Source organism: Calonectris borealis, chromosome 26 (assembly GCF_964195595.1).
Source record: "Calonectris borealis chromosome 26, bCalBor7.hap1.2, whole genome shotgun sequence".
In the NCBI taxonomy this organism is placed as follows: Eukaryota; Metazoa; Chordata; class Aves; order Procellariiformes; family Procellariidae; genus Calonectris; species Calonectris borealis.
In genome coordinates this window covers 1,621,994-1,649,167 of record NC_134337.1, presented here as the reverse complement: position 1 = coordinate 1,649,167, position 27,174 = coordinate 1,621,994, and the positions used below count along the sequence as shown (strand labels likewise).

The 27,174-nt window shown below is 42.7% G+C and overlaps 2 protein-coding genes across 6 annotated transcripts in view; both read right to left on the bottom strand.

Moving 5' to 3' along the window:
- Positions 1–23,142, bottom strand: part of LZTR1 (leucine zipper like post translational regulator 1) — a 37,360-nt gene extending 14,218 nt beyond the window's left edge. Inside the window, exons 1-11 of one of the 2 annotated variants that reach the window (XM_075174171.1) lie at positions 22,930–23,142; positions 22,783–22,845; positions 22,579–22,635; positions 21,836–21,915; positions 21,344–21,452; positions 19,616–19,699; positions 18,033–18,090; positions 17,297–17,436; positions 16,098–16,299; positions 6,477–6,629; positions 739–849 (exon numbers count right to left, since the gene is read on the bottom strand). In XM_075174171.1, coding sequence (XP_075030272.1) covers positions 739–849; positions 6,477–6,629; positions 16,098–16,299; positions 17,297–17,436; positions 18,033–18,090; positions 19,616–19,699; positions 21,344–21,452; positions 21,836–21,915; positions 22,579–22,635; positions 22,783–22,845; positions 22,930–23,105 — 1,233 coding nt within the window. In that variant the 5' untranslated portion in view covers positions 23,106–23,142. The remainder of the gene's footprint in view (positions 1–738; positions 850–6,476; positions 6,630–16,097; positions 16,300–17,296; positions 17,437–18,032; positions 18,091–19,615; positions 19,700–21,343; positions 21,453–21,835; positions 21,916–22,578; positions 22,636–22,782; positions 22,846–22,929) is intronic. The other variant, XM_075174172.1, reaches the window with a different exon arrangement.
- A 1,760-nt stretch (positions 23,143–24,902) lies between these two features.
- The window catches only part of IPO9 (importin 9), a 41,225-nt gene continuing 38,953 nt past the window's right edge, over positions 24,903–27,174 (bottom strand). For 3 of the 4 annotated variants that reach the window (XM_075174167.1, XM_075174166.1, XM_075174169.1), the window contains one exon: positions 24,903–26,780. In XM_075174167.1, the coding sequence (XP_075030268.1) occupies positions 26,767–26,780 (14 nt within the window). In that variant the 3' untranslated portion in view covers positions 24,903–26,766. The remainder of the gene's footprint in view (positions 26,781–27,174) is intronic. The other variant, XR_012677334.1, reaches the window with a different exon arrangement.

Below are 27,174 nucleotides of genomic sequence, written 5' to 3'. Positions count from 1 at the left end.
CCAAAAGCACTGTAGTCACATATACTATCGCTGGATTTTCTTATTAACCTGACCTCAATGTAGTATATAAAGCAGAAAATAACAACCAGGCCAAACACATGCAAGGGCTTCCTCTGTGGTGAGGGTAATGAAGATAACACAAATTAACATGCAAGAAATGCCTCTCATCACTACTTCCAGATTTCAGGATTTGGTGGCTCGGAGTCTCACCTGCTCTCAGGAGTTGACTGAGGGTCCCACGCAATAAAATAAACTTGAGTGTAGGGGGGGGTTGACCTGGTATGAGTATCTTGAAATTTAAAGTTTAAAATTCCCACAGTTACTGGGGGGATGGGAGTGCTGATAAAACTTCAGTACGAAATGCTCTGACTCGGGAACCCTGAACCTGACAGTACATGAAGAGGAACAGCCAATTTTCAGTTAAACATGCTGGCAAATCCCGTTTGATACACTTTTCAATTATTTGTCAAAGTAAGTTGTCATGATCTCTGCTAGGACTTCAGAAGGCGCTGGAGAGCTTGACCTTACCAAAATGTCCAGATAACATATCTCAAAAGATTTTAAAGATATACATTAATCTTTGGCAGCTGAATCTGAAAGGCAAAGGCTTCCTGCAGGAAGAATGCGAAACGAAAGCCATCAAGCTCACAGCGAACCAAACCAGAAACTCCGCCACGTCCGGAGACAGCCAGAAGGATTCAGGCAGAGTTGGTTTGAGTATGTTTACCGGTGAATTACCTGGAACCTGTACATTTCTCCACTTCTAATGTTGTTGTCCACTGTGCCACCGAAGATGTACATAGCGTCTGAGATAACAGCTGCAGCGTGGAAGAGTCTCCCACTGGGTAACTAGGGAAAGAAAGCGACAAAATAGGTGAGGGAATAAATAAAAGCATCTTTTTTTTTTCTCCCAAGAAAATGGGCCTGCAACAGATCCACAGCAAGAAGGGAAAATCAATGTAGTCTGAAGCAACACAAACACTTGCATCCTAAGAGTGACATTTACTATATTTTAGGATTGTTTCCTAGTGTATCTAGAACATACTTTCCAGTCACATTTAAAAACACCTATTCATTGCACTTTCTAATCAGAATGGTACATACACAGGCCTCTACACATCATCACAGTTACAAAATATATCATGTACCAAACTCAGACTCAAAAGCTAAGTTTTACATAGAAAAATAAAATGCACTTCTGGAAATAAACAGATTCTCCCAATGTGATCACTATACAAACTCAGAGCTTATTCTGAATATTGTCGGGAACTTGAAAGGTAAATGATCATCTATCCCAGCAGGGTATTGAACTCCAGGCTTGTAAACGCATGCCTTCCCCACAGCTTGCTGGGGCTGAACCATCTGGCTAACGAGCCCCTCCAGCAATGCCAGACTCTGCAACAGAAGCCCGAAGTTGGAGACGTTCATAGAGCTGGCACCCCGGAGTCAAGTCTCCTTTCTCCATCATGCCAGGTCCACAGAAAATAAAGCCACCCCATGCTGCACGAAGCCCCAGCTATTTATAGGGCTGAGGGATCGCACCATCCCATGCAACACACGCTTCACCTCGGGATTGCAAAATCAGACAAATTCTGACGCAGGAAGGAGTCACTGCAAGTCAAAGCCGCAGTGACCCTCCTCACGGGACAGACCACATAATTTTCACCCGTTTCGTCTGAGGTTACACAAAAGGTATCTGATCAAATTAGCACATCTCACTGAGATATCTCACATAAAGTCTTCAAGTGGTGATAGTAACTTCATTTTTTTTTTCTAGTTTGATCAGGCTTGTTTCGTCTTCCAGGCAGCAAATCTCATTAAATCTTTGCCTACAAAATAAAAAGCCCTCTGGCATAAGAAATCTTCTCTTCTCATATGTATTTATAGACACCACTCAAGTAAACTCAGACACGAAAGAAGATTATGTTTATCTGGAGAGACATATTTTCCAGGAAACCATGCTGACTGGCGTTTTTCGTTACCACCGAATTATCCCTTTTACCACAGCATCACACAATGGTCTCATTTAGCTTGTTACTCACCAGACTTTCCATGACTTTTTCTTTTCTTCAAACTACAGCTTTTAAAGATATAATCCCCCATGCAGTAACTAGGACCTGTTTTGTTTTTTTTTTTTCTCAGATGTATAAACCATAGGTTTGGTCACCTTAAAATGCATGTTCATCTATGCCAGTTTAACAAGCAATCCAGATTCCTCTGGAAAAACAAGATACCTTCTGTCTCTGGCATACTTCATGGATACTTTATCAAAGAAACTGTAAACTTGGTCTAATAAATGCTGTGATGGGAAGATTATGGAATAATATTGATCTATTAGTACACTCCAGCTGGGCCCCTATTTGATACCCTTCCAAAAGAGGATGAGCTTACTGTCAAGTATAATCTATTTTATATGGCCTCTATTCGTTCTTAGTAGTAATCTCATTAATTAAATAAGATGTACTGACTGAAAAAATCAAACATATTATAGTAGTTTAAAAATACATCAGTGACCTTTATCAACTGGACCTCCACCCTCATCCCAAAATATGAAGTTTGCTTGCCAAGACCTATTTCCACACTATTAGATGGGCTGATATTAGCTGTATTATAATATCTTTCTTACAACTGACTCTCCAACCAAAAACAAACAAAAAACCTATTCTGTCAGAGACCAAATGCAGGCCACCTGGTTTATACTTATTCGGGTCATTTTTTCAGCCTTTTTAATTTTTTAAATAAATAATACTTTAGCTTTGTTTTTAATTGAAATAATTCTCAATATTCTCTAGTAGTTGCTTTTAAAAAGCAGCCATTGTATTTAACAACTATGTTTCTTGCAACCAAAAAAACTTACAGCATTTTCATAATTGGTGCCAGAAAGGAAACATGGATCATCTGAATATTTAACCAAGTAACACCATACTTGCTAGTCACATCATATTTAACTCAAATGATCTGTAAGGAACGTTATAATGATGATTTTTGATTTTTAATGGTTGGTACTGGCATGGTCAAGGAACCAGAGCTTTGCCACTTACTAGTAACTTAAGCTTAAACAACCCTACTTAAACTTAACTTAAACAACTTAACTTAAACAACCCTACTTTTTAAATACACGTAAAGAAATTTAAAATATGAAAGGACAGCCCAGAAAAAGGAAGGCCATACACAGTTCATCAAAACATTGTGCAGCTGAGGGTTTCGGGGTATTTGTTTTGCTGAATCAGAATAGCAGAATTCAAGCCAGCACAAACCCTCACACGGTGACAGCAACCCTGCCAAGCGGTGAGATGTGGATGCCACCTTCAAGGAGAACAACACTCTGCCCTCCCAGGACCAAGGCTTTGGCCAGAGAAAAAATTTGGCCCAGTGCAAACCAAGGGAGCTCAGTCCTCAAGAAGAAAATATTCAGGGGGAAAAAAAAAAATGTTAATAGCGCTCAGGAGCATAAAGAGGTGGAGAGAGACATGCTGGGCTCCATGTTCCTCACCCATCAATGCCTGATGCCAAAACCCTGCCCTGTCTCGAATTTTTGGTTGGGAGATCCCCCAAGATGTCAAATCCAGCTGCTGAACATGCTCAACCTAGGTACAGTTTATATGGAACAGATATGAAATACCTTGTACTAGTGCACACAGTCAAATCTGATTTGATAAAACCCCAGGAAGGTCAGTTCATGCAAAGGTGGGACAAGAATCACAGTCTATAATAGAGCAAACCTGTCTAAAACCTGAAAGGCCAGCATCAAGCACTACAGGGTTGCAGCCACTGGATCACACTCCCCAGTAAAAGACTGAAAGAGAGTACAGAAACCCTGATTCTCAACACACAAACACTCTACTACAAATAATTGTGTAGGTAGAAAATGGTGCACCATGTTTCTTCCGGTTCAAGCTATTCCTAGTACTTGGGCTGAATCTTCCTTGCTGCTTTTTAAGCATTAATCATATTAACTCTTGTCCCACCCACCAGAAACTAGGCATCTCCAGCTCTTTCAACTTTTCAATGGGGTCATACTGGCTGATTGCTCTTACGGCTTTCCTACGAATTCTCCTGATGGTCCGCATATTTGTACTCCATCCATCTGCACAAGTAAAGGATTATTACTAGTTGCAGTTCATTAGAACTGCCTTAGACAACGAGTCTATCGCTTGTGAGTGACTCCCTGCTCACAACACTGTAAGCCAAGGTTACAGTTAGGAACTCCTGCATTCAGAGGAACAGAGTAGGGCAAATGTGAAACTAAGCCTTTGTTTTGCAGTGGAACACATTTATCCTAATTTCTGTCTTTTACAAGCACAGTCTAACGAACTGTCCCACATCCTGCTTGTGACACAGGAATGTGTTGGTCATCCTCATTTTACAGTTGGCAAAAAGGCTCAAAGAAATTGTACTAATTTTCTGAGATCGTAAAGAAAGACTAACAAGCACGTGCACAGTCTGCAGGGTATCTTTCAGCTGCCTAAAATTTTAAGGTTATTCTGGTACTTTCTGCATTCTAAGTTTGGCTGCTAGGGCTCTGAATCTGATATGAAGAAGTGCAGATTTCTGCTTAAGAGCTGCCAGGTAATGAACATAACTTCATGCTATGAATCTGTCAGTGGTGTCTTTGGACAGTTTTCTTCTGATGTCCTCTCGCGCTCTTTTCTCCCAGTGTTTCACCTTGTCAAGTTCCAAAGTCCTGCCGGTAGTAAGACCACTGTCCTTTGCAGTCCCATGAAACTCTGTTTAGACTTGGCCATGTTCTAAATTGCTAAAAGTCAGCACTCTCTTCCTGCTGCTTATTGTTTCACCTGAAGCTAAAATCTTTCCAGTGTCATCCATGTTGGTCCATCCTTTGATCCTTACCCATTAACTCCCAACTGCCTCACCACCCATCCCCAGGCAAAGCTCCAAGCACTCCTTCGCATGGAGCACAACGCCTTCTCCTCACCTTCCCAGCCTGTCTTTCTGGTCGTGTGAGCTGTCTCACCACGTCCAACAGCTCTGCAGCTGTGCACGACCTCCTAATTCCTCCTGTTTTCTAAGCCACCTGTGTTTGTGTAGAGGTAGCTGAGATGGGGAGAGCAAAGAGCTTTCCCAATCCTGTTGTGCATCAGACGCCTCCTCCCACGCCTTCACTTTTTTTCAGATGATGGAAACCCTTCCCTGATGTACTTTAGTGTAAATATTCCAGATAACAGGGCAAAAATTGCACTCAGGATTATAGTGATAAACAGAGCCATTACACGATGGAGCCAGGCCTGTGTTAGGCATGCTTAACTATAAAGGCATACCAGTATACCTACCGGTAAAGTCCTCCTGGTATAGTAACAGCTGCTACCTAAAACCAGCACTGTGCAAACATAACTTGAGTCTGGCAGGTGAGATAATCTGTGCAAAATTATACTTTTGATTTGCAATAACTGTAATTTCAGTAAGGGTTTCTGCTGGCGCAACTCCAGATGGCCGCGTGTGAATCCAAAGGGCTATCGTCCTTCTCACTGCCAGTGCGTACAAGAATGCTAAAAATCACACACTGAGATGCACTGCCAGCCTGAATGTATCTGTCAGCTCCAGATCCTATACTCATCTCTCAATCAACGTGATCTCCTTACTTTATTAGCAGTGTCTGACAAAAAGAATTTTAGATTCAATCCTGACACCTCTGATGATCTGGGCTGGCACTCCTCTCCGAGATACACTGCCCTGTTTCATCTGTTGAAGTGTTTTCCCTATTTAAGGTTAATGAGATTTGCAATCTGAGGCTCTTTTCAAGCTGGAATCTTTGCTTTCAAAAGCAGATCTCATCAGTCACCTTTGCTTCCCTTTCAGTATACCTTTCCACACTGCCGGCATGATTCAAGCCATCAAAATTCAAGTATTTCAGAAGTCTTTTTTTTTTTTGCATTTCTTGTGCTGAAAACTCACTCTGTATCCTGTCTAGACAGCACAAATTGAGTTTGTCCTGTGATGTTCATCAAGGTTCTGATTTGACTTACAAAGCTGTGCATTAGTGTTGCTTCTCCCTGTGCTAGAGCACCTAGCAATCATTCAAATAGTTGAGATTACAGCCCTGAGCATCATCTCTTGGGGCTGATTCCACATACTTTAAAGTTAAACCTGTGCAAACCCCTATATAAACTCATTGATTTAAATTTGAACCTCACCAGGAATATTCAGCTTCATTTGAAGTCCTTAATAAATTAAGATGAATCAATGTAAAAGTAAAATTAAATCAAGTGAATAGTTTGCACTCAGGGGTCAATGTTAGTTTTCTATATGCAATTTAGAACTCACAGGTGCAGAGTCAAGGCTTAAATGGTTCTTAGATTACAGTTTAAGCTGAAATGGCTCAAGATAAATTTCAAGAGGAGAAAAAAGGAGTGGAGGAGAAAACGTATATACAAGGCTGGAATTTATTTGTCTCTCCTGGAATAAATTTATTTTGCATTTTTGAAGCCTTTTTCACTTCTCAGTGTTTCTTTATTTACCTCTGAGTCTGCTGTGGGTGGTTGTTTAACTGTTGTTATGCCGAAATCTAAACCAAATACATCCCGAGATTTTTTTAAACCACGTTCTTCTGAGAGCAAGGAGGGAACTTCTTCTGGGGCAGATACTCTCTCAGCCACTTCTGGATGGGATACCTGGTTACAAGATTTAAAAACAATAGCGTGTGAAAGTATAGATGGGAGGCATGAGAGACTGGACACGGAGCAGGAGTCCCCCTGCGGCTGACGCTCCAAAAGATTGTGCCCATGTATCCAAAACGTTCAGAATCAGTCCAGAAAAAGCACCCCGGTCTTGCTTGGGGCCCATCACTGTGACTGAACAATTTAAGAAATTAGTCATGTAGTTTTCTTATGTTTTTTGCAATGACAGAGGTACACGGCAATTAAAATCTTAAGCATTAATTGCTTCTTGTCTGCCCTCTTCCTCCCATGGTTCTTCACGAGAAGCTTGTTTACTGCAAGTAGGAAGAATGCAGGTCATGAACAAGATGGCAAAGAGGCAATATCTGTCAGCTATTCCCACAGTCTGAGAGAGACTTCCCACATTTTGGCCTGATGAAAAAACAGAGCAGACGGATCACCCCAAAGAGACCACCTGTACTTTATGTCAAAGCTGACTAACACATTTGGAAGACGATGAAGTAAAACCTTCTCTACGGCTGACAGGTTACACCGCGGCGTGACGACAGGCGACGCGCGCAGAGCTGACGCAGCCGCTGCTGCTCCACCAGAGCGCCGAGCGCTCCTCCAGGGCCAAGCTTTACCTGGCCTGGCCGTGGTCCAGACGCAACTCTTCTGCACCTCTGTCAAGAGATCTGGGTCAGTTACAAAAACGTAACTTGCTTGTAGTGAGATTCATTCTCTTGGCTGCGAAGAATATATTCGCTATACTATTATTGCAGGCTGTGACTACCTGTGCTGTTTTCAGTGTTTATCTTTTATCTCTTCATTTCTCAAAGCATTTCTAACAGGGTTTCAGTTAGATCGGAATTTCAATGTTATGTGCAATATTAGGAAATAGCTAAAATCAAATCTACTGCAGTTGTTTCAAGGCTCTTCTTTCTCATTCTCTCAGCTTCTCAGAAGTCTTCTTACACTTACAGAATAAATTTATAATTGTGTAGATTTTAACCCTCCTCACCCTCGTATATGAACGAGCAGGTATGAAGGAAGCTGATCATTGCACTGAACTCCAAAGCCAGTGAAGATGCGCTCAGATCTCTTTCACAATCTAGGAATGTTGATGAGCCTCTCTATCCTCCAGTACTACTAAAAACTTTAAGACAAAATTAAATAAAAAGACCTAAAGCCATCAACAAACAAACTGGTGAACCAACATCAACTAAAAGGTAAAAAAAATTATCTGTTTTTCCTCTGAAACTGGAAGAAAACCGTAAGCTCCAACAGGTCCAAATGAGGTGTCACTACTGGTAGCTGTTTATACCCAAGAGATGCTACTACACCATCGTATCAGGCAGCAGCATAAAACTCTCAAACAGATGGGCAGACAGAGCTTTGGATATTCATTAGGTTCAAGGAGGTTTAAGGATTTAAAATGTTTTCACACGCTGGGTGCAGAAAATCTATATGCTTTTCAGACAAAATTGGAACAGACTCATTTTAGAGTGAACTTCAAGACACAGAGCTCTGCAAATGAACAAAGAAGGAGGCAAATGCTGAAGGGCTTTATTACGCCTTTCCTTAGACAGTGATTCCTTCCAGATTATGGCAATGGACTCGTCTGTCCTAGCTTGCGGCTGTAGGTACCTGAGAGAAACAAGTAAACAAGTGCTTCATGGATTATGAAATAATTTAAAAAAAATTTTAAAAATCCGGCATGATATGAACCGAGGAACACAGCTTGGGCAAAGGCTTCTTTCACCTGTAAGGAGCAGCATCCAGCTAACCATAGGCCAGTCAACCGCACCTCCATCCCGAGAAGGTTATGGAGCAAATCCTCCTGGAAGCTACTTCCACCACATGAAGGAGGTGACTGGGAACACTCAGCAAGGATTTACCAAGGGTAAATTTTTCCTGACTAACCTGATGATCTCCTACAAAATACAAGTCTGTGGATGATACCAAATAGTCTGGAGGGGTTGAAATGCTGGAGGCTGCTATTCAAAAGGATTTATCTAGGCTGGAAAAATGGGCTGATGGGCACCTTATGAAGTTCAGCCAAGGCAAAGGCGAAGTCCTGCCCCCAGGACTGAGTAATTCCTTGCAATGGTACAGGCTGGGGACTGGCTGTCTAGAAAGCAGCTCTTAAGACAAAAACCTGGGAGTCCTGGTGGACAACAAAGCTGAAAAGGAGTCAGCATTGTTATCCCGCAGTAAGGCCAACAGCATCCTCAGCTGTATCAGCCAGCGTGGATGAAGGAAGGGATTTTTCCTCCTCTATTCAGCACTTGTGAGACCACATCTGAAGTACTCTGCCCAGTACAAGAAAGGCATTGACCTACTGGAACAATTCCAGTGGAAGGTACCAAGACGATCAGGCCCTGGAGCACATGATGCACGAGAGAAGAAAAGGCAAAGGAGATACCTTACTGTCTGCAACTACCTACAGGGGGAGAGCAGAGAAGACAGAGCCACTCTTCTGAGAAGTGCCCGGTGGAAAGACAGGAGGCAACAGACACAAGTTAGAGCACGGGAAGTTCTGATTTGGTATGAAGGGAATCCTTTACCATGAGAGAGGACAAACACTGGAAGAGGAGCCAGGAGAGGCTGTTGGATCTCTATTCTTAAAGAGATACACAGAAACGGACTGGACAAGACCCTGAGCAACCTGCCCTAACCAGACCTGCTCTGAGCACGAGGTTAGACTCGAGACCTCTGGAGGTCTTTTCCAACCTACCTGCGTTTGTGACTCAAAGACTTCCTCCTTTTCTTTAACTACTCCAGGTCTGGAAGCCCAGCTTAGCTTCTCCTACGATGGAAATTTAATTTACGTCTAAGATGGAAATTTAGCCTTTCCTCTTCCCTTGTTATTTTTCTGATTGTACCATACAAGAAGAGAGGGAATTAAACATCTATCGCAGATACTTGGAAGGGACCTCATTAAAAGCTATTTCCATTCCTCTGCCCCAAGCAGCGTCAACAATATCTATTTCATTCCTGAGAGAGGTTCATCTGGCCTGTTCTTAAAGACTTCCAGTGGTAGAGACTTCTCAAGGCTTCTCATGAAATCTTCAACACCGCACTACTGTTAGCAAGTCAAAAATATTTTGTCTGCAATGTATTTATTGAGATCTTCATAACTGCATTGCCAACATAAATTAATCTATTATAGCTCAACAGTGGTGTAAAGCAGAGGATCACCTCAGTACGTACCACTTCCTCATACGAAGCAGTTAATACAGAAAAGGGATTGTCATGGATTGTGGTAGAGGATAGAAGGTTGAAGACCATGATGAAAAAACCTACAACACAGGATAAATTAACAGGTACAAAAGCAAAGTCATAAATATGAGTAAGCTCATTCTTTTTAGAAAATACCAAATTCTGGTTTAGAAGTAGTGAATAATCTGCCAAAAAAGCTCTGATAAAATGTTCCAATGAAACATTACCCTCTGTGCTGGTTTTGGCTGGGATAGAGTTAATTTTCTTTATGGTAGCTGGTATGGGGCTGTGTTTTGGATTTGTGCTGGATGCGTTGATAACCCAGGGATGTTTTCACTATTGCTGAGCAGGGCTTGCACAGAGTCAAGGCCTTTTCTGCTCCTCACCCCACCCCACCAGCGAGAGGCTGGGGGTGCACAAAAAGCTGGGAGGGGACACAGCTGGGACAGCTGACTCCAACTGACCAACGGGATATTCCATACCATATGACGTCATGCTCAGTATATAAAGCTGGGGGAAGAAGAAGGAATGGGGGACGTTCGGAGTGATGGCGTTTGTCTTCCCAAGTACCCGTTACGCGTGATGGAGCCCTGCTTTCCTGGGGATGGCTGAACACCTGCCGGTCGACGGGAAGTAGTGAATGCACTCCTTGCTTTGCTTGTATGCGTGTGCGGCTTTTGCTTCACCTGTTAAACTGTCTGTATCTCAACCCATGAGTTTTCTCACTTTTACTCTTCTGATTCTCTCCCCCATTCCACTGTGGGGGAGTGAGCGAGCGGCTGCGTGGTGCTTAGTTGCCAGCTGGGGTCAAACCACGACACCCTTATTCTTTACAATTTGTAAACTTTTATTTTCTTTTCTTTTTTAGTCTGAATATTTCTAGTTTCAACTTTAAGCCACTGGATCTTGCTTTATCCTTTACCAATAGATTAAAAAGCCTCTGTTCCCCAGGCAGGCCAGTGAAGAATTAATTTCCTAAACCTTCCCTAAAAGAGACTATGCTTCACAGCTGGTCACTGTGTTTCCCAATCTTTAATCATTTTCAGATTTCTCCTCTGAATAACCTCCTTGATTTGTGAACACAAGATGGTGAGATATTATACTGGAAGATCTATCTAATAAACACAGGAGTAATGTATTTATGTTACTAAATGATACTACCCTATGTCAGCTTCTGGAGCCAAGAATATCATCAGCACATTTTACATTACAGGGAGCTTGTCTCAGCTACCCACAAAGACTAAAGTTTTTAAGTCATTGTTTCCAGGGATACTGTAAGGGAAACTTTAACATAGACCACACACCCTGTTCTTAGATGTATTACTTTACATACACATTGAAATATGTATTGTTTGTGCCCACCTTAAGAAGAAAACCAAATCACTCTAAGCAGACTGTTCTTTTAATTATTAATTGGCAAAACTCTGGACAATTAGTAAAAATTAGGGGAAAGCTGTGATTTTCTGTTTTCTTTCAAGGTCATTGACAAAAGCTTATAGCAATGCAACAACATGAACCAGTCTCTAAAGGACCTAAGCAGAGTAACTACTCCTCATTCAAAACCATATTTCAGATCTTTCAGTTATCCAACTTTATACCCATTTAATGTGAGTCATGTTAATACACTGTATGGTTCTAATTTCTTACCGGTAAGTGAGCTACAGAAATATATTCCTTCTGCCTATCATCCACATACCCCTGCATTTTGCTTTCTCTGGGAGAATTCTGTAAAAGCATGTAAAAAACATCTCTCAGAAAGGATATGGATGTAGACCTGGCAAACAGAAATTCGGCTGTGCAACAATCTTAACTACAGTCACTCTGATAACTAGGTTTTTATAAATACTAACATTTTCAAGATGCCTCCCTCCAGCTTACTGAGCATAAACTTGGAAAGGTCACTGGTATGAAGATCCTACACTTTTTTAAAGTATTTTCTAAAAAGGATGCAAGTCTGAACACTACATATTATTTATAAACATAAAAAGTATCAGTCTTTGGACTGTGAAATGCTGGATTTTAACTCTCCTAGCAGAACACGATACCCTGACAACTACACTCACCACATCTGAAGGCAGATCTTGTTAGCGGCCTCATTGCAGGAATTCAGGGGTTTGTTCACATAATAACATGTTTCTTTTGCCTGAAGATACCTCAACGGGTGTAACTGATCTCTGCACAGGGAGACCGTGGCAGACTCATCCGCAGTAGGATGAGTAAGTCCTTTTAATCCTTCTTAGCTGCCCACAAACCACGTCACTGCAATCCATCTGAGGCACAGTTCTGGATCTCTTCAAAGTAAGCCAGAGAAGGTTACCAACACATTAACCTCCCTTTTTGCTTACCAAAAGAAAAATTAAGAGCTTTGAAAGTCAGAAATTTTTATTGCTTTTGGCTTTGAAAGGCCTAATTGTGAGACTAAAATGTTTCACAGGCCATGTTTTAAAGATTTCTCTTGTAACTTCAGGGAAGACAGATTGCTCGCTAGTACCTGCGGTCACTGGGGAGTTGATGGTAATTCGCCTGGTAACAGGGGAGCGATCCACAGACGTTTTAACTATCCCACGCACTGACCTTCTTTAAGCATTAAGGAAGGAGAATTTTCTTCCTCTTCCTACGACACCTTGTCCTCTACGAGGCAGTGGATGTTTCCAGACATCACTTTTGATTCTGCGTGACTGTGTCCACAAATGGACGTGCACCCCTCCCAGACCTCGAGCTCCTCCGCCGTTCCCTGCGATACACTCCTCTGCTGTAGCACAAACCACGACTGCTGCACGCACGCGTCTGTCTGTCTGTCTGTCTGCTGGCAAGCAACTGTGCAAGATGGGGCGTTTTCCCTCTTATTGCTTGCTGATTTTTTATGCTGTTCCAACCTTCTTCAGAAAACCAAGGATATTTTCAGCTCAATAGGAAAACTTGAGGCCAATAAATAGGAAAATATATTTAAACTATTTTAAAATCCTCTGATAGTCCTGTATAAAGGAAACCCAGCACCTTAGGAAGCTCTGGCAGTGTTACGCAGGCAGGCGTGGACTCAGATGTGATATTCCTCCAGCTGCCTTAGAAAAGTAGAACCCCCAGCTGTGAAGATCATCTAACAGTGAAGATGGAGAATAGCTCTGTGTGCTATGTAAAATATATATGTACATATATTATAGCATCAAGATGAATTGCAGTTGTGCAGTTCAGAAAGCATGTCTTGATTTTCATTTTGGAGATATCCTAAAAGCATAAAATAGAAGTTCCTGGTTTATTTTTGAAGTACTGACCTGTTCCACTTCAGTTTCCCCTCTTCTATTCATTAAGCCATTTTCCCATCCTCCATGCCACAGCGAGGCACTGTCAACAATTTCGAGAGACCTGGGCAGAGAACTAGAACAGGTCCATCACCAGACTTGTTTCCAGTTTTTGCTCCACCTGTTTACCCAAAATGCAGAAAATGCAAGACTGTCTCAGTGCACCTACAGCACCTGATACCCGATTGCTGCTTGGCCTCAATAACTGCTTCTACAACCTTCTGGAACTTGCCCTGCACCACTGTTGTTAATGCTCAAATTGTGCCACCTTCTCCGGGTAAAAGCCTCGAGATTCTTCATTCTCACGTGACTTGTCACCTTCCACATTGCCTGTAACAGGGTAGCAGGGGAAAATCCCATTTCTACCTGACAGCCGATTTCTATTACTGGCATGCGTAGGTCTGAAAAGTCCACATCGCTACCTGGATCACTCTGAAAAGCTTCTCAGGGCTGGCTTAGTCTTGGTTCAGAGAATGAGAAAGACTGGAATGGCAGCAGTCACTCTCCTTCAGCATGAGTATAAGAAATCTCTTTTCCAAAGCAGTGTAAAAATTGCTACTGAATTAATAGCTAAATCAGCACCAATCCTTCTTATTTCGGACTGGAGGCTTTACCCACTCAATGCTAAACGTCCAAAAGAAGAAAGAATTAAGGAAACGCATCACATGTTGATAAGTATGAAAGTTAACCTAGTTATAGCGCTGTTAAGCAAAGCTGCAATGCAGCATTTCTAAGATCATATAACACAGAAAAATACAAGAAGAACATATGCTATACAATCCATCCATTAGAAAAAGAAAAAAAAACCAGCTTATCAAAAGCCAAGGTAGATTATTCTGCTGCATGGTAACAGAGGTCACCATTGCTTCACACACAAGCACAATTCTTCAAGTGCTGAGATAGCATTGCACTCATTGTCTTCTACTTTGTTTCAACTTAATGTGATTAATTTTGTTCACAGATATGGATAAGAAAGGAAATTTCAAGTTCAGAGTGTCTGGGAATAGTACGGTATTAGAGATTCACTGCCACTGTTAAAAGTCTTTACCAAAAGCTCATAGAAACTTCAGGAAAACAATCCTGAGAAATGATCCAGTTATCACTCCAGAACACACAAAATCATTTAAAACTTACTTAAAACACCCAAAGTCTCTCGGATCTTGCAGTTAATCAGTCTTCCAAGAAAATTTACTATCACGTGTTTCAACAGTGCTTCAATCTCACTTCCCATTTCTATGAAATTAGTCTCTAGATGCCATAACTGTGGAAGAAACTTCAAAATACACACACGCAACTAACAGACAGACACCTGCCTGGGATTACAGACAGCGCAAGAAAAGAGCTCTGAAATATGAAGTGAAATTTAGCAGGGGATAAGTCAGGTAATAATGCTGTTTTGCTCCTGAAAGTGATGAGCAATTGTATCACAAAGAACCAGTGACTGAGGAAGCCTTAAGTGTCAAATGGTAACGTTGGTAGGAACAGAATGGGATCTACATTCCTGAAAGCACCTTTACATCCATCTTTACATCTACATCCTGAAAGTATCTTTAAAAAGTTGGAGATGCAGTTTTATTAATTTCATGTGAAAATAAATCAGCTTTGTAAAGCGTAAAATAGGCTCCATGAAATACTTTGGTCAAATAATTTTTCAAAATGAGGCCCACATGCATTGTTAATTCAAGTGCAGTGTGTAGATGGTATCTTCCTATTCATCACATGCTGAGTTGTATGTCTTTGCAAACAAACTAAAATACAGTGCAACAGTCAAGGATGTGAGCACCTCTGTCATAGCAGTTCTGGCAAAATTAGTAAATCTGCATTTGATCCTAATTCATGTAATATTCATCTCTTTAAGGTATAACCTTAATCTCTGCATTTCTCTATACAGCACACAACCATCAAGTATTTCTTCCCCGCAGATCAGCTAACACACTCTAAACCTACTATTAAATCAGCTGAAGTATTTTAACATGGCTTAAGGTAAAAACTATTAAAATTAACAAATACAGTCAATGTAACCATTCTAAATCCAGGAAATACATATATTGGTACAGGCTTCAAGAAACCTACTTTTTTGTGCATTCTGGGAATGAAATGATCAGAGGCCGCTGAAACCACATTTACTGAAATGTGAACTGAAATGGGTACTGAAACCATGCAAACCCTCAGCGCTTCAACTTGAAATACCAGGTTATCCCAGAGATGGTATCTATGAGAGCGCTATGAAAAAAAATTGACATTTTATCACACAATCACCGCATTGCAATAAGTAGCCCAAAGGAAACTTATTAATACCTTTATAATCTTTTTTTTTTAATATTTTCTCATTTGGGGTGTTTACTTGGCCCTTGGTGGTCTACTGCCTTTTTAAGTTCATGTAAAGAACCTAAGTTTTTGAATTTATATATCTTATTAACACAACTATGTTCAAAAAAGCCGTTTCTGAGCCTCCCTATGATCTCTATTATTATTTTACAGTCATACCTTTATAAGCAAACACTTTACACTTGACCTAAAAGGGAAATGCTATTCTGTATAATTACAGAATTTATAAGATTTTACGCACACAGGCATTGTTACAGTGAAACAATGAAAACCTTGTCTAGTTTTGAATCCTGCTTCAAGAGCATCACACAGCCAACCACACAACCCCTGGTCCACACAGTGAGTTCGTTCCTAGTCATTGTCAGATGACGACTGACTCAAAACTTGAATTACAAGTGTTTTATGGTATTTCTTTAAACAGTACTAAGCAAATTTTTAGATGTGTCAACACTGACTAATTTTTAAAGATTGTTGCCCACAATATTTCAGCCGCTTAACCATTGGTGGGAAGGAGCTATTACTAATTAACTAAAAGTCAATGTCCTTGTCAAAAACATGTCCACAGCCTGAAAGCAAAAATGGGTCAAAAAAAAGACAGAGCATAAAAGGAAGAAACAAGAGCTGAACGTTTTACCTCACTGTCTGGGCTGGGCTGGATAACTTCCCAGGTCTGAGAGTCCACATCGTAGCAGTGAAGCTCGTTGGGCAGCGTGTTATCGGCAGCACCACCAAAGACGTAGAGATGCCGGTCGAATGCAACCATTGTGTGGCCGTACCTTCGCTGTGGAGGAGGAGGGGAGCCTCGAAGTAAGTGCTCGGTAGGAATTCGTGTCCAACTGAGACATTAGAAACAAAACAGTGTATTTTTACAATTCTTTCCTGCAAAGTAAGTTTTCTAACTCTCAGATTGTAAGAATAAAGAAGAGGAGCTCTAGTATGGTAGTTATTGAACCTGCATGAGCACAGACAATGACTAATCCTGCAGATTTCTCAGAGACCTACGTCAGCTCCGTGTTGCTAAACTTTCTAATTGAAAATGTGATAAAGGCAACATGGTTCCATAACCCAGATGTATTTATGTAAGCCCCAGCAGCTCAAAGACCACAACTTGGGAAGGAATCAGTGATCTATTATCAAACACCATTATTTTGACAGCTAACCCTTCTAAGTAAAGGGCACCATTCTGATACCGTATCCCATTTTGATAAGGCATTGCTTATTCCCCATGACAGCACGATTTCAGCCAAGGTTTGGAGACCATTAGCTGTTGTTTCAGATGTGGTTCCACTTCAGCCAGTAACCAGACAGACCAGGTTGTCAGAACAGACGAGTGCGTCTGTATTCCCACTTTTTGGCATTTTACCCCCATCAGAGGGGCCACATTTTCAGAGCAATGGTTGACACTTTGAGCAAGTCACACCAAACGTCTCAAACGGAATACTCAAGATTTTAAAAGATACTATGCATTTCACATTTCCCAGTGATTTCACTATGAACTGGTATTTCACAGGACCTATGTCTAGTTTTAATCAGGTGTTCACATAACAACTTTTAGGAAGGTAGTATTTGGCATCCCGTTCTGAATACACTAACATTCATGCTTACTGTTTAAAGTGAATCTACTAAACTTTCTGTTCGTCTGCTGAAAAAGACCAATCTGATGCACATGGCAAACGACAAAGTCTTATTAGAAGAGTCCATATTTTATCTTATCTACCCTTCCTCATCACGAGGATGCAGTATTCTTCCTCAATACCCTTAAGTATGTGCATTTCTCAACTGAAGTAGTCAAGGACTATGTGGATTTTGTGCGACTTAACTATCTACACTTACATCTTTTCCTTGAATTCAAACTGAAAGAGATTATTGGTAATCTTTGCTCCACTCTGGCCAGAGAAAACAAACATCTTGTCTTTGCAAACAGCCACAGGAAAATTACAGCACGAAGGAGGAATTTCACCACTTTGTTCAATCTGAAAGATGACAAAGTTCAAAATTTAGAATGTATTATTGTAGTGCACAGCTACACGTGTTGAGTGTGCTGCAGGACCATGCAATAAATACATCAGCAGACAGACAGACCACATGGCAGCGATGTGCGCAGACAACCAAGTCCTTATAAATCTGGCTACAGGTAATCAATTAACGCTGTGCTTACATGTCTGCACAGACTAATTTTACCATGGATAAAAAGGATGAGAGGCCACATTTCTAAAGCCCCTGATATTGCAAGGATCAGGACTCTGATCCTGATAGCCAGCCAACAAAGCTCCCAGTCCACGGCAGTGGTTAAAGTGGGAAATGCAGTCCCTTTTTACAGGGGGGATAGCAAAGCCACCATGGGTAGTCTAGGTCCGCTTCACAGATTCACAAGCAAAAAATCACTTTCATATACACTTGGTTTTCCAAATACACAAACAAAATCAAATTTGAACTGTTTCTTTTCAGCTGTGTGACAAATAAATTCTGAAGAGAGAGCAGTATAATACAGCATAGGAAATTTTAAATAATTGTGTATGAAAACCAAAAAAGAAAATTCTATGTGTCAGTTCAAATTAAAGCTCCTTACCTCTTCCCAGCATGTCAGCTCTCTATCCTGCAGGCCAATTGTCCACATATCATTTAACCTACATGTTAACACAAAAAATGCTTGATTTGAAACAGTTTATTTTTGGTAATTTTTAGCTCACAGAGTTGAAAAGACAGAGATCCTATTTTATCAGCATTTCTTCTCCTGCACAGGAAGAATCTCCTACTTCAGCTAACAGAAAAAACTATTATAATCTTTTTCTCCTACATCTAAATTTTATACCACCACCTAAGCTTGCTTTAGCATCTTTCTGGTTACAAGTATACTACAGTTAACAGTTACACACAGCAACTCTGCCTGGAGCTTAAGGATTTGAGCTATTTAATCTTCAGGATTTTTACAGAAATACCCCTCATTACCCTGCCTTCTTCTACCCATCCCTGCTAACCCCTGAGACTGACCACAGAAATTATTTTTGTGGCTGAATTCTATCTAAAATACATAAAGCAGGACGAAGTGGGCAACCTGACACATCACCGGCTACTACGTATCTGACTATGCTTTTCCCAGCACAAGTTACTCACAGACAACTACAGATGCTTCCTTTGTTCAAATCTGCCTGGAGGCTCATGTTCCACAAAAAGACATTTTTTAACATGATTAGACGTATTTAACATAAATTAGACAGCTCCTCTCACCCAATCCCTCCTTCCAGCTACCCAAGGTCCCTGGGGAACTCCCTAAGCTGGAACTGAGCAATTCCACAGAGTCATGCATCTTTCTCCAATTCCTCCTCCAGAAATAAAGAAAAGATCCCATCTGTTTTTCCAATTAGCAGCAGTTCTCCCGAAGGCTTTGAAGAGCTGGTAACCTTCCTGCAGATTCTCCTCAGAAGAGGAGGCAGCCCAGCACGCTGAGGCAGCCCATTGTTTGCGACAATCTCTGTATGCTCTCACAAAGCAAATGTTGTGCATCAACATAAAATACTTCTCAAGTTCATCAAGACGGAGAAAAATTATGTGTTCAGAATTGATTCTTCCCTAACAGAAGGGGGGAACAGACTAACAGCAAACGTGAAGAGCTGCCGTCCGGGACAAGGCACCAGACTCTCCTTAACTTCTCAGTACCACTCACTTCCAGTCCTTCCCCAGCCAAAATCTCATCTCCCTTCAACCAAAATAATCTTGGTATTTCAGTGCAGCATCCCCACCGAGGGTATCACTTATTTTCAGACAAAAAGCTGACATGTTGTTCTTAGTTCTGTCATATGACTTCAGAGAAAATCCATGCTTTGTTCTATAAATCTTCAGCGACATCAGAAGGCCTGTGGCGGTTATCTTTTGAGAAATGCTCATTTGCCAAATTTCAAAGATCATTTAGCATCTTTACAGCCAAGAAGGCTGTCAAATCGTACATACATAGCCATTCTGAGTCACCAGATTTCTAGGTTTTAAACACATACTTATTTGAATATGAACTGGCAAAGATGTAAGGCTGGGTTTTGCAGAGCTCCAGTCACGTGTTTAAATCACTCGGTATATGAAAATGTCTCTACAGAGGTGAAAAATGAGGGACTGGGATTTTACAAAAGGACCCAAGGAGAGAGCGATCCCACCACATACCGTGCATTGCCATCATATCCTGCAAAGATCCACAGCTTATCACTATACACTGTGGCGCCGTGAGCTGACCTCGCAACTGGCAATCTGCAATTGAGAAAATGAAGAAAAAAAAATCTTAAGTCACCTCCAGAGGTGCTGTAAGAAGGATCTGCATAACAGCTAAAATGGACATGTAGGAAGAATAAAGTCCCCTACACAAAATGGCTTCAAGCCAAGAAACTGCTTGTGTCATACACCCTCAAAACACAAAGCAAGCCTCTGAAGGGAACATTTTAGAATTTTACATTCTACTTCCTTCATTAGAGAAAAATTACCTTAATGCATACAGAAAAGAAAAAAAATCCCAATTAATTCCTTGCCAGGCTTCAAATATTCTTCCAGTATTTTATGGAAAGTAGCTAAATAGTGGGACAATTAATAGCACTATCATTATGGCAAAGTGTCCATCCACTCATGCTATAAAAATCCCATGCATATTTTCATGCACTAAGAAGGTGGAACACATAAATGAGAATTGGGACTGAGCTCACAATGCTTATTTCGGATTGTTTAGCAGGGCGTTCCTGAGATGCAGTGCCCACAATAAAAGATCAAACCTACGATTTCTCTTCACCAATCTTTGTTGTTTTTACTAAATCAGCCAAGAAGGGCTGAACAGAACTGTGATGCCACAAGGCCAGTATATGTAATGTTAGCTCGTTTGAGGTCATTTGTGCAGTATGCACACTTGTATTTGTGGGGAAAGGCAAGGACATTTGAGTTCGTAAAATATTAATATGAATTATTCTCCAAAACGTCCGAAGTTCCTAGAATAACCGGAAAGAGAAATTACTAATGTGGTCTATGTTCTAAAACATAACATATGTTTATCAGAGGTGTGCAACAGTAACTTAAGAATGGATTGTGCATTCCTCATCCCTTTCTACAAATCACAATAATAAATGTTCCTTTCCCTCCTCCCACTAAAATCAGCATTTCAGACACTTCAAATACGTAATGAACTGCGTGTCAAGACACAGTATGTCCCATACGCGGGTGTGGTAAACATTAAGTAGTTGGGTCAAAATCAGTGTCACAGATAACATCCTGAAACACGCACAAAGGCAACTTTAAGAAGTAATGCATTACTGGTTTTGATTTCACCTTGGAAAGCTGAATCTCAGGAACCTGTGTTCAACAGATCCAAACATACATCATCTACTCATTCATCTGCTTCTGAATTCATTTGCATGAACACACATCACCTTAAGGCGCTTCAAGCAAGTGTGTGCATTTCAGAGCACTCCAAGAAAGTAAAACTTTATTCAGAAAAGAATAAGTGGATTTCACTACAGATACGCGTCAAATTGGTTTCTGATAAAACTAAATTGAAACTATGAGGGATCAACAAAATGAGAGATCAACAAATTTCATGCTATCCTTAAAAAAGAAACAATTAAAAAGAAAAAATTTCCTTTGCTCTCATCCCTTCTGTCACGGAAATGAAACGTGAAGAATGGATTTTGGTCAAATTTCCAAGGTAGTACACTCTGGAATGGAGGCCTTGCAAAAGAACTCCTTCAGAGCAAAAGAGAGTTTTCAGAAAACTTTTATCAAGTAAGTAGAGCAGAAATTGTCCTGCAGCCTTAATATTAGCATTGTAACCAATTCTAACTGTGCCATTTTAAATGTTTGCCAAGTTACGCTCAAGTCCCCTTGAAGAGTAGGGTAATGATGCCAGCTCCTTACCTTCCTTCAGTCTTCCACTCTGTCCACTGTCCAGTTGCAAACTTATATTCAAAGAGATCATTTTTATTCTTCAGGTTGGAATTGGAATAAATGTCTCCAGTATAGCCACCTGGGCAACAACAATCCCATTACACTCAAACGCAACAGAGCATACACGCTTCTAGTCATTATATTAGAAGAAAACTAGTTTAGGTCGCACAAAGAGATTTGTCCATTTGGCTAATGGGCTACTACAGGTGGGAGACTTCCCCTCCACTCCCTCCCCTAAAGAAACACTATGGTAATGAGTTTCAGGTCTTCTTTTCTTTAGAGAAAACAGCAAAAGTATTTCCAAGCTAAAGTTGAAAATCACAGTCAGCCATGAAAAATACTGGATTTGCTACTGAATAAGATCTTTTGACACTTCCTAAAATTATCTCATTGTTTTTTCAATACAATACCAGCACATTTATCATTCCAAGCACGCACAACTGTAATCTGCCGCTGTCTTACCAAACACAAACATGCTGCTCCCATAGACCACAGCTGAGTGGTGATACCGCGGTGCTGGCGGGGTCCCCGTGGTAAAAGCCCTGCACAACATTTAAACAGCAGCAATCAAACACTCTTGTCATGCTTCAGGCACTCAAAGCTATTGCGCAGATTCAAAAAAGAAAACTGTTAAAAGTTACTTGTCTGTTCCTGCGTGTTTTCACTAGTTTTGGTTTCTTAATTATACTATCTAAGATTTTATGACAAACTTTGTGTTATAAGCATAAACGGTTACAAACATGATGCTGCTGAAATCTGTTTGGCAGAGAGAGCAAGTGAGACACAGGTACGGCAACACAGACTGCACAGTCCAGAGGAAAGGAGCAAAGCAAAGACATCTGTGAGCCCCCCTTGGCACCTGCGCTGCCCTGAGGGGCTGCAGCAGCCCAGTCCCTCTGCCCGCGCATCCTTTCAGCACTCTCACAGGTGTGCGAACACTGGCAACCCACGGCTCTGTCCGTCGCTGTGCTGCCCGGCATCCCCTCGCTGGCAGGAGCTGTGCGGGGACACTCGATAACACCTGGCAGAGGTCAGCTACGACAGCCCTTGGCTCAGGGGTGATGATTGCCCTCGGATGCTCTGGTAGAGCCCCCAACTTTTACACCCGGGACCGAGCTGCTGAGGAAAGGCGAGGCATCTGCCAGCGCTGCCAGCAGCCCTGCAGGCCCGGAGGGGCCGAGCCAGGGGAGCACCGCGCAGCCCACCTGCACCAGGAGCAGTCCTTCACGTCGAAGCGCAGCAGGTCGTTCAGCATCGTCTTCCTGCGGGGCGGAACGAGAGAGGCGGCTGAGCCGAGCCGCGGAGCCGGCGAGGGGCGGCCCCGCTCCCCTCAGGCCCGGGCCTGCTCCCCTCGGCGCTCGCCCCGCCCGCTCCCGCGCCCCCTCCCCACAGGCCCGCCGTGGCCTTACCCGTTGTCCCCGCCGAAGACGTAGATGGCGTCCCGGTAGGCCACCACGGTGTGCTTGCTGCGCCTGCGGGCGGCAGAGAGCGGCGGTCAGGAGCCGCCGGCACACGCACCGCGCCCCCCCGACCCCGGCCCGCCGCCCCCCGCTCACCGGGCCCCCACGAACTCGTCGCAGGGCGGGAGGCGGCGCCAGCGGTGCACCGTCTCGAAGGGCCCGAAGTTGAGGGTGAGGTACTCGACGCTGTCCGAGCAGCTGTGGTCGAAGTCTACGCTCGGCGCCACCTTCGAGCGCCCCGCGCTGCCCGCCGGCGCCCCGGCCGCCGCCATGGCCCGCGCCAGCCCCCAGCAACCGCGGGGCCGCCCGCCGGACTACGGCTCGCGGCGTGCTCACCGCCGGACTACAGCTCCCGGCGTGCCCCGCGACCAGGGCTTCCGGCGTGCCCGGCCGCCCCCCCGTGGACTACAGCCCCCAGCATGCACCGCTCCGAGGGGGCGGGGTCCCGCGTTCGAGGCCCGCGCCCGCGTGCAGAGCCCGCCGGGACCGAGGCGGCAGCGGGGCCGCCTCGCCAAGACTGAGGAGCCAGGCAGGTTGGGACGTTACAAGTTTATTTGTTAATACAAAAAAAAACCAAACCAAGAACAATACTCATGAATACGCACAAAGTCTCGTTCCAGAGTCATAGCTGAGCTTTAAGTAGTTAAATCGCAGCCTCACGCTGTGCAGAGCACGACCGGCTCCTCCCCGCGGACACGCGCTGGCAGCGGCCCGTGCCCAGGGCTGTGCGGTTGCCTGCAGCCCTCCCTTCAGTTTTAATTCAGTTTAACGGGGAGCTTGTATTTCCTAACACGGTGTTAGCAACCTGTACGACTGTTAGTTTAGTTTCTTCTCAGCAGACAAGAGGAGGACTGTTCTGTACCTCAAAACCAGACCTTGATGCACCTCCGTAGAGCCCAGCATTCTTCATCGCGAGCCTTGTTAGGAGTCACAGTTGTTTCAGCAAAGCTGACGCCCCTCCAGCAAAAAAATCTTGTTTAAAGATACATCATGGAGCATTCAGAATTTTGTTAGGAGGAAGAACAGTGAGAAAGCATAAGGGCAAAGGAGTTACATCAGTGCCAGCACCAGTAGCACCAGGCAGAGGTCCTTCAAACCATCTCCCTTGCCCACCGTCGCTCTCACATCCTACCTGGCCTCTTTCTAGGGGAAGCTTGAATCACAGTATTTCTTGCCAAAAAACATCCTGCGCACCACGAGTTTGCTTGCAATCGAGTGTGCTGCACAGCTACGCTGTTCCTGTGCCCGCCATCTCCATGGTTGGTCCCAAACTCCATACCTTATCCCAGCTCCTATACAGCAGACCTTGCCCAGCCAGCTCAGGCTGCGTGTGAGCTGACGCTGCAGGAGGAGAGTGCAGTGCACCAGTCCCCAAAAGCCACTTATCCCCTAGTCTTTCCCATCTCACCATCTACACCCCTGGAAAAGCCATCGATATCTGTAAATCAAAGAGCAGTTCCTAACCAACACACTGAAGAGCTCCAACAGGAACTGACCCATCTATTTTTGGGACCTTGCAATTGCAAAGAAATCCTTTGATTTCTCAGTTCAGGATGAGGAATGGTATCAGTAGTACTAGGTTGCTCTTATTTTTCATGGTCTTGTTTAAACCCACCATCCAACTTAACTAAAGCAAGCACCACTAAGGCACACACCAGTTAACCCCCACCAGAAAGCACGCGAACCCCACCAGCACCTCTCACGAGCCCTGGCTAACCAGACCTGAACTGCTCCATTTACAACTGACACCCTAAAACACACCTAAATGCTTCCAGATGTTTGGTATTCACTTACCTCCAAGAACGGATGACTGGTTTTGAGCCTTGCTGCCAATGCGTGGCACAAAAAAAGATGGTCCCACCTCTTCCCAGGGCTGGGACCGCTCACTCTCCCTTGATCCTTCCTGTACAGCTATCAGCATACACCACCGCAGCCACCTCTCTCTAGTTTGGTTTCCTCAAGAGACTGCACTGTTTAGTTCAACTTGTTGGCCCTTTTCAGTGAAAGCTGAGAGAGACAAATGCCTCAAAACAAAATTCCTAATAGACTTTAAAAAAAAAAAGTCTAGGTAGGAGACAGAACCACGGCATTCCCACTGAAGAGGCGGCCATGGCACAAAGTTTAATTATATATTCTTATACACCAGAGAATCCACAGGGAAGAAAGATACCGCGCGACACAGCTGCATGGAAACTTTTGATCAGAGCTTATGCCTTATTAGACACACACACAAAAATCAGGCTCCAAATTCTGCTTCTCCCAGAGCTATTCATACCAAACTATTGAGAACTCAAGGACGGGTCAAGATCAGCCTGCAGCGAATGCTGGGGATTCCCCATCGTTCTGCCCATTCTCGGGCACAACGTGAGGAGTTAGGGTGGGAGAGGGGAGCAAGGTCTGCTTTAGAATTCAGGGTTATTCTACCATTTTCCCCACACATGCTAAACAAATTGTGCCATCTTTGTCTGTTAAAAAGTTAATTTATTATCCCTTCCTGGTAAAAAAGTGAAAAGCTATACTCTGTTAGACCAGTAAAATACAGAATTACTCCAGCTCTTTGGAGGTTTTTAGATACAACTTCGAAGCATATTATTCCACAAAGGAACAGCAAGTACCTTTCCTAAGAAAGGAAACTCTATAATGGGTCAGCCTTTTTCTTTTAAGCAGAAGAAGATGTATCCATTACAGGACTCCCTTTCTGTCCAGATGACTCCTGCGAAATACCCTAACATCCTCTGGACGGCACATATAGAAAGTTTGCTAAGAAGAAATATGTCTTAAAAAAGTGACTTCAGAAAACAAGTGCAAGTTCCTTTTAAATCTGTTTTATAAGAAGGATACCGATGTACATTTTAATAGTTTTATTTTCATTTTCCCCAAGGGGGAACCAAAGGCAGAGAGGTGTTGTGAAATACATCACGCTGTTCTTACGGGTAAATCAATTTGTGAATGTTATTTTACCACTCTATAAAAATACACACAGGAGTGTGAAGGAAGCAAAGTAGTTCAGAGTGGCTGTCATGGAGCAAATACGTTAAATACAATCAGTTTTTTTCCCCTAAAAATTGTGGCTCCTTGTGTTCCATAAAACCAAAGTCTTTAGTAGCCACATGCCACAGGAACAGAAATTTAAGTGGTAGCTTCCTTTGAGCATGTGCACACAAAAGCATTAGTAAAGAACTGCTCCCATGGGACTAGACAGCAGATGTGAGCGACAAAGCCCCATCCACAACAGGAAAGAAGATATGCATTCAGTTTTATTGTCTCAGCTTCCCATCCAAACTCCTGTAAACAGGTTCCATACCGTTCAGGCATCTCTGATAAGAGTCTATAGTTCTATAAAAAGAAGTCACGCTGTAAGATCAAGATATTTACCCTGTATGTGTTATGCGAGCGCGAAGAGGAACAACCTTCCAATTTCTCAAGATACATCCAAGCAATCTGTAAGTGACCCAATTCCTTTCTCTGTCCAACTGTGCTGTGGGAAACCCAGTTAAGTGCCTCTTCACAGGTAGAGACAGTTTCCTTTTAAAAATATTAAGGACACATTTTTTCATCTTTAAGAACTTCCTGGAAAGTTACTGTGGAAAATGAAAGTGCTCCCATGGTGAGATCAATGTGCAAAGCTCTACAGACTTCTGTCCTTGCTGCTTTCTTAGTATTCCTTCCCTTAGCAGATTCATGTTAAGATGAGGCTCAATACATCGCAACGAGGCCATCATCCACCTGTAACAAGCAGGCAGACACTGGAAAATGTTTTATGTTTAATCATAAAACGTGGAATAAGCCAAAAAAAATATTGTTCAGATATGATCAGGATGGTCTCTCAAGCGGGTTTATATACCAATGGCCTGTAACACTCGCTTTTCATTCTCATTGAGATGGTCTGAAAACATTGCATAGCAGGGCTGCTGTGCAAACTGACAGAGGAAGTCAGTGAGATAGGCCTGAAAGGAAGACAAAGACCCAGTTAGCATCATGTCACTTTGGAAATTCTGTTTCTTTCACGTATCAAAAGATAAACCTCAACATGCACCAAGTAAGACAAAGGGATTGCAGGGAACAGAAAAGCGATGCAGAAGGAAGGGTGGCAGCAGAGGGGAAGGGCTGATAACTGGCTGCCAGGTGGTGTTAAAAGCAGGAGCAAAGTATCATACAGGGGCTGTGACTGGATGGGAGCATCTCCCAGTGGAGTATGAAATTCTGTCACCAATCTACTTCTGACTTCAGCAAATAGCTGTGAAGCTCACAGGTAGAAAAGTCTCATCTCCCTCTGTTCAAAAAGTTTTGTTCATTCACATTTCCAAGTTATAGATATTGATCCAATAAGGAAAAATAGCT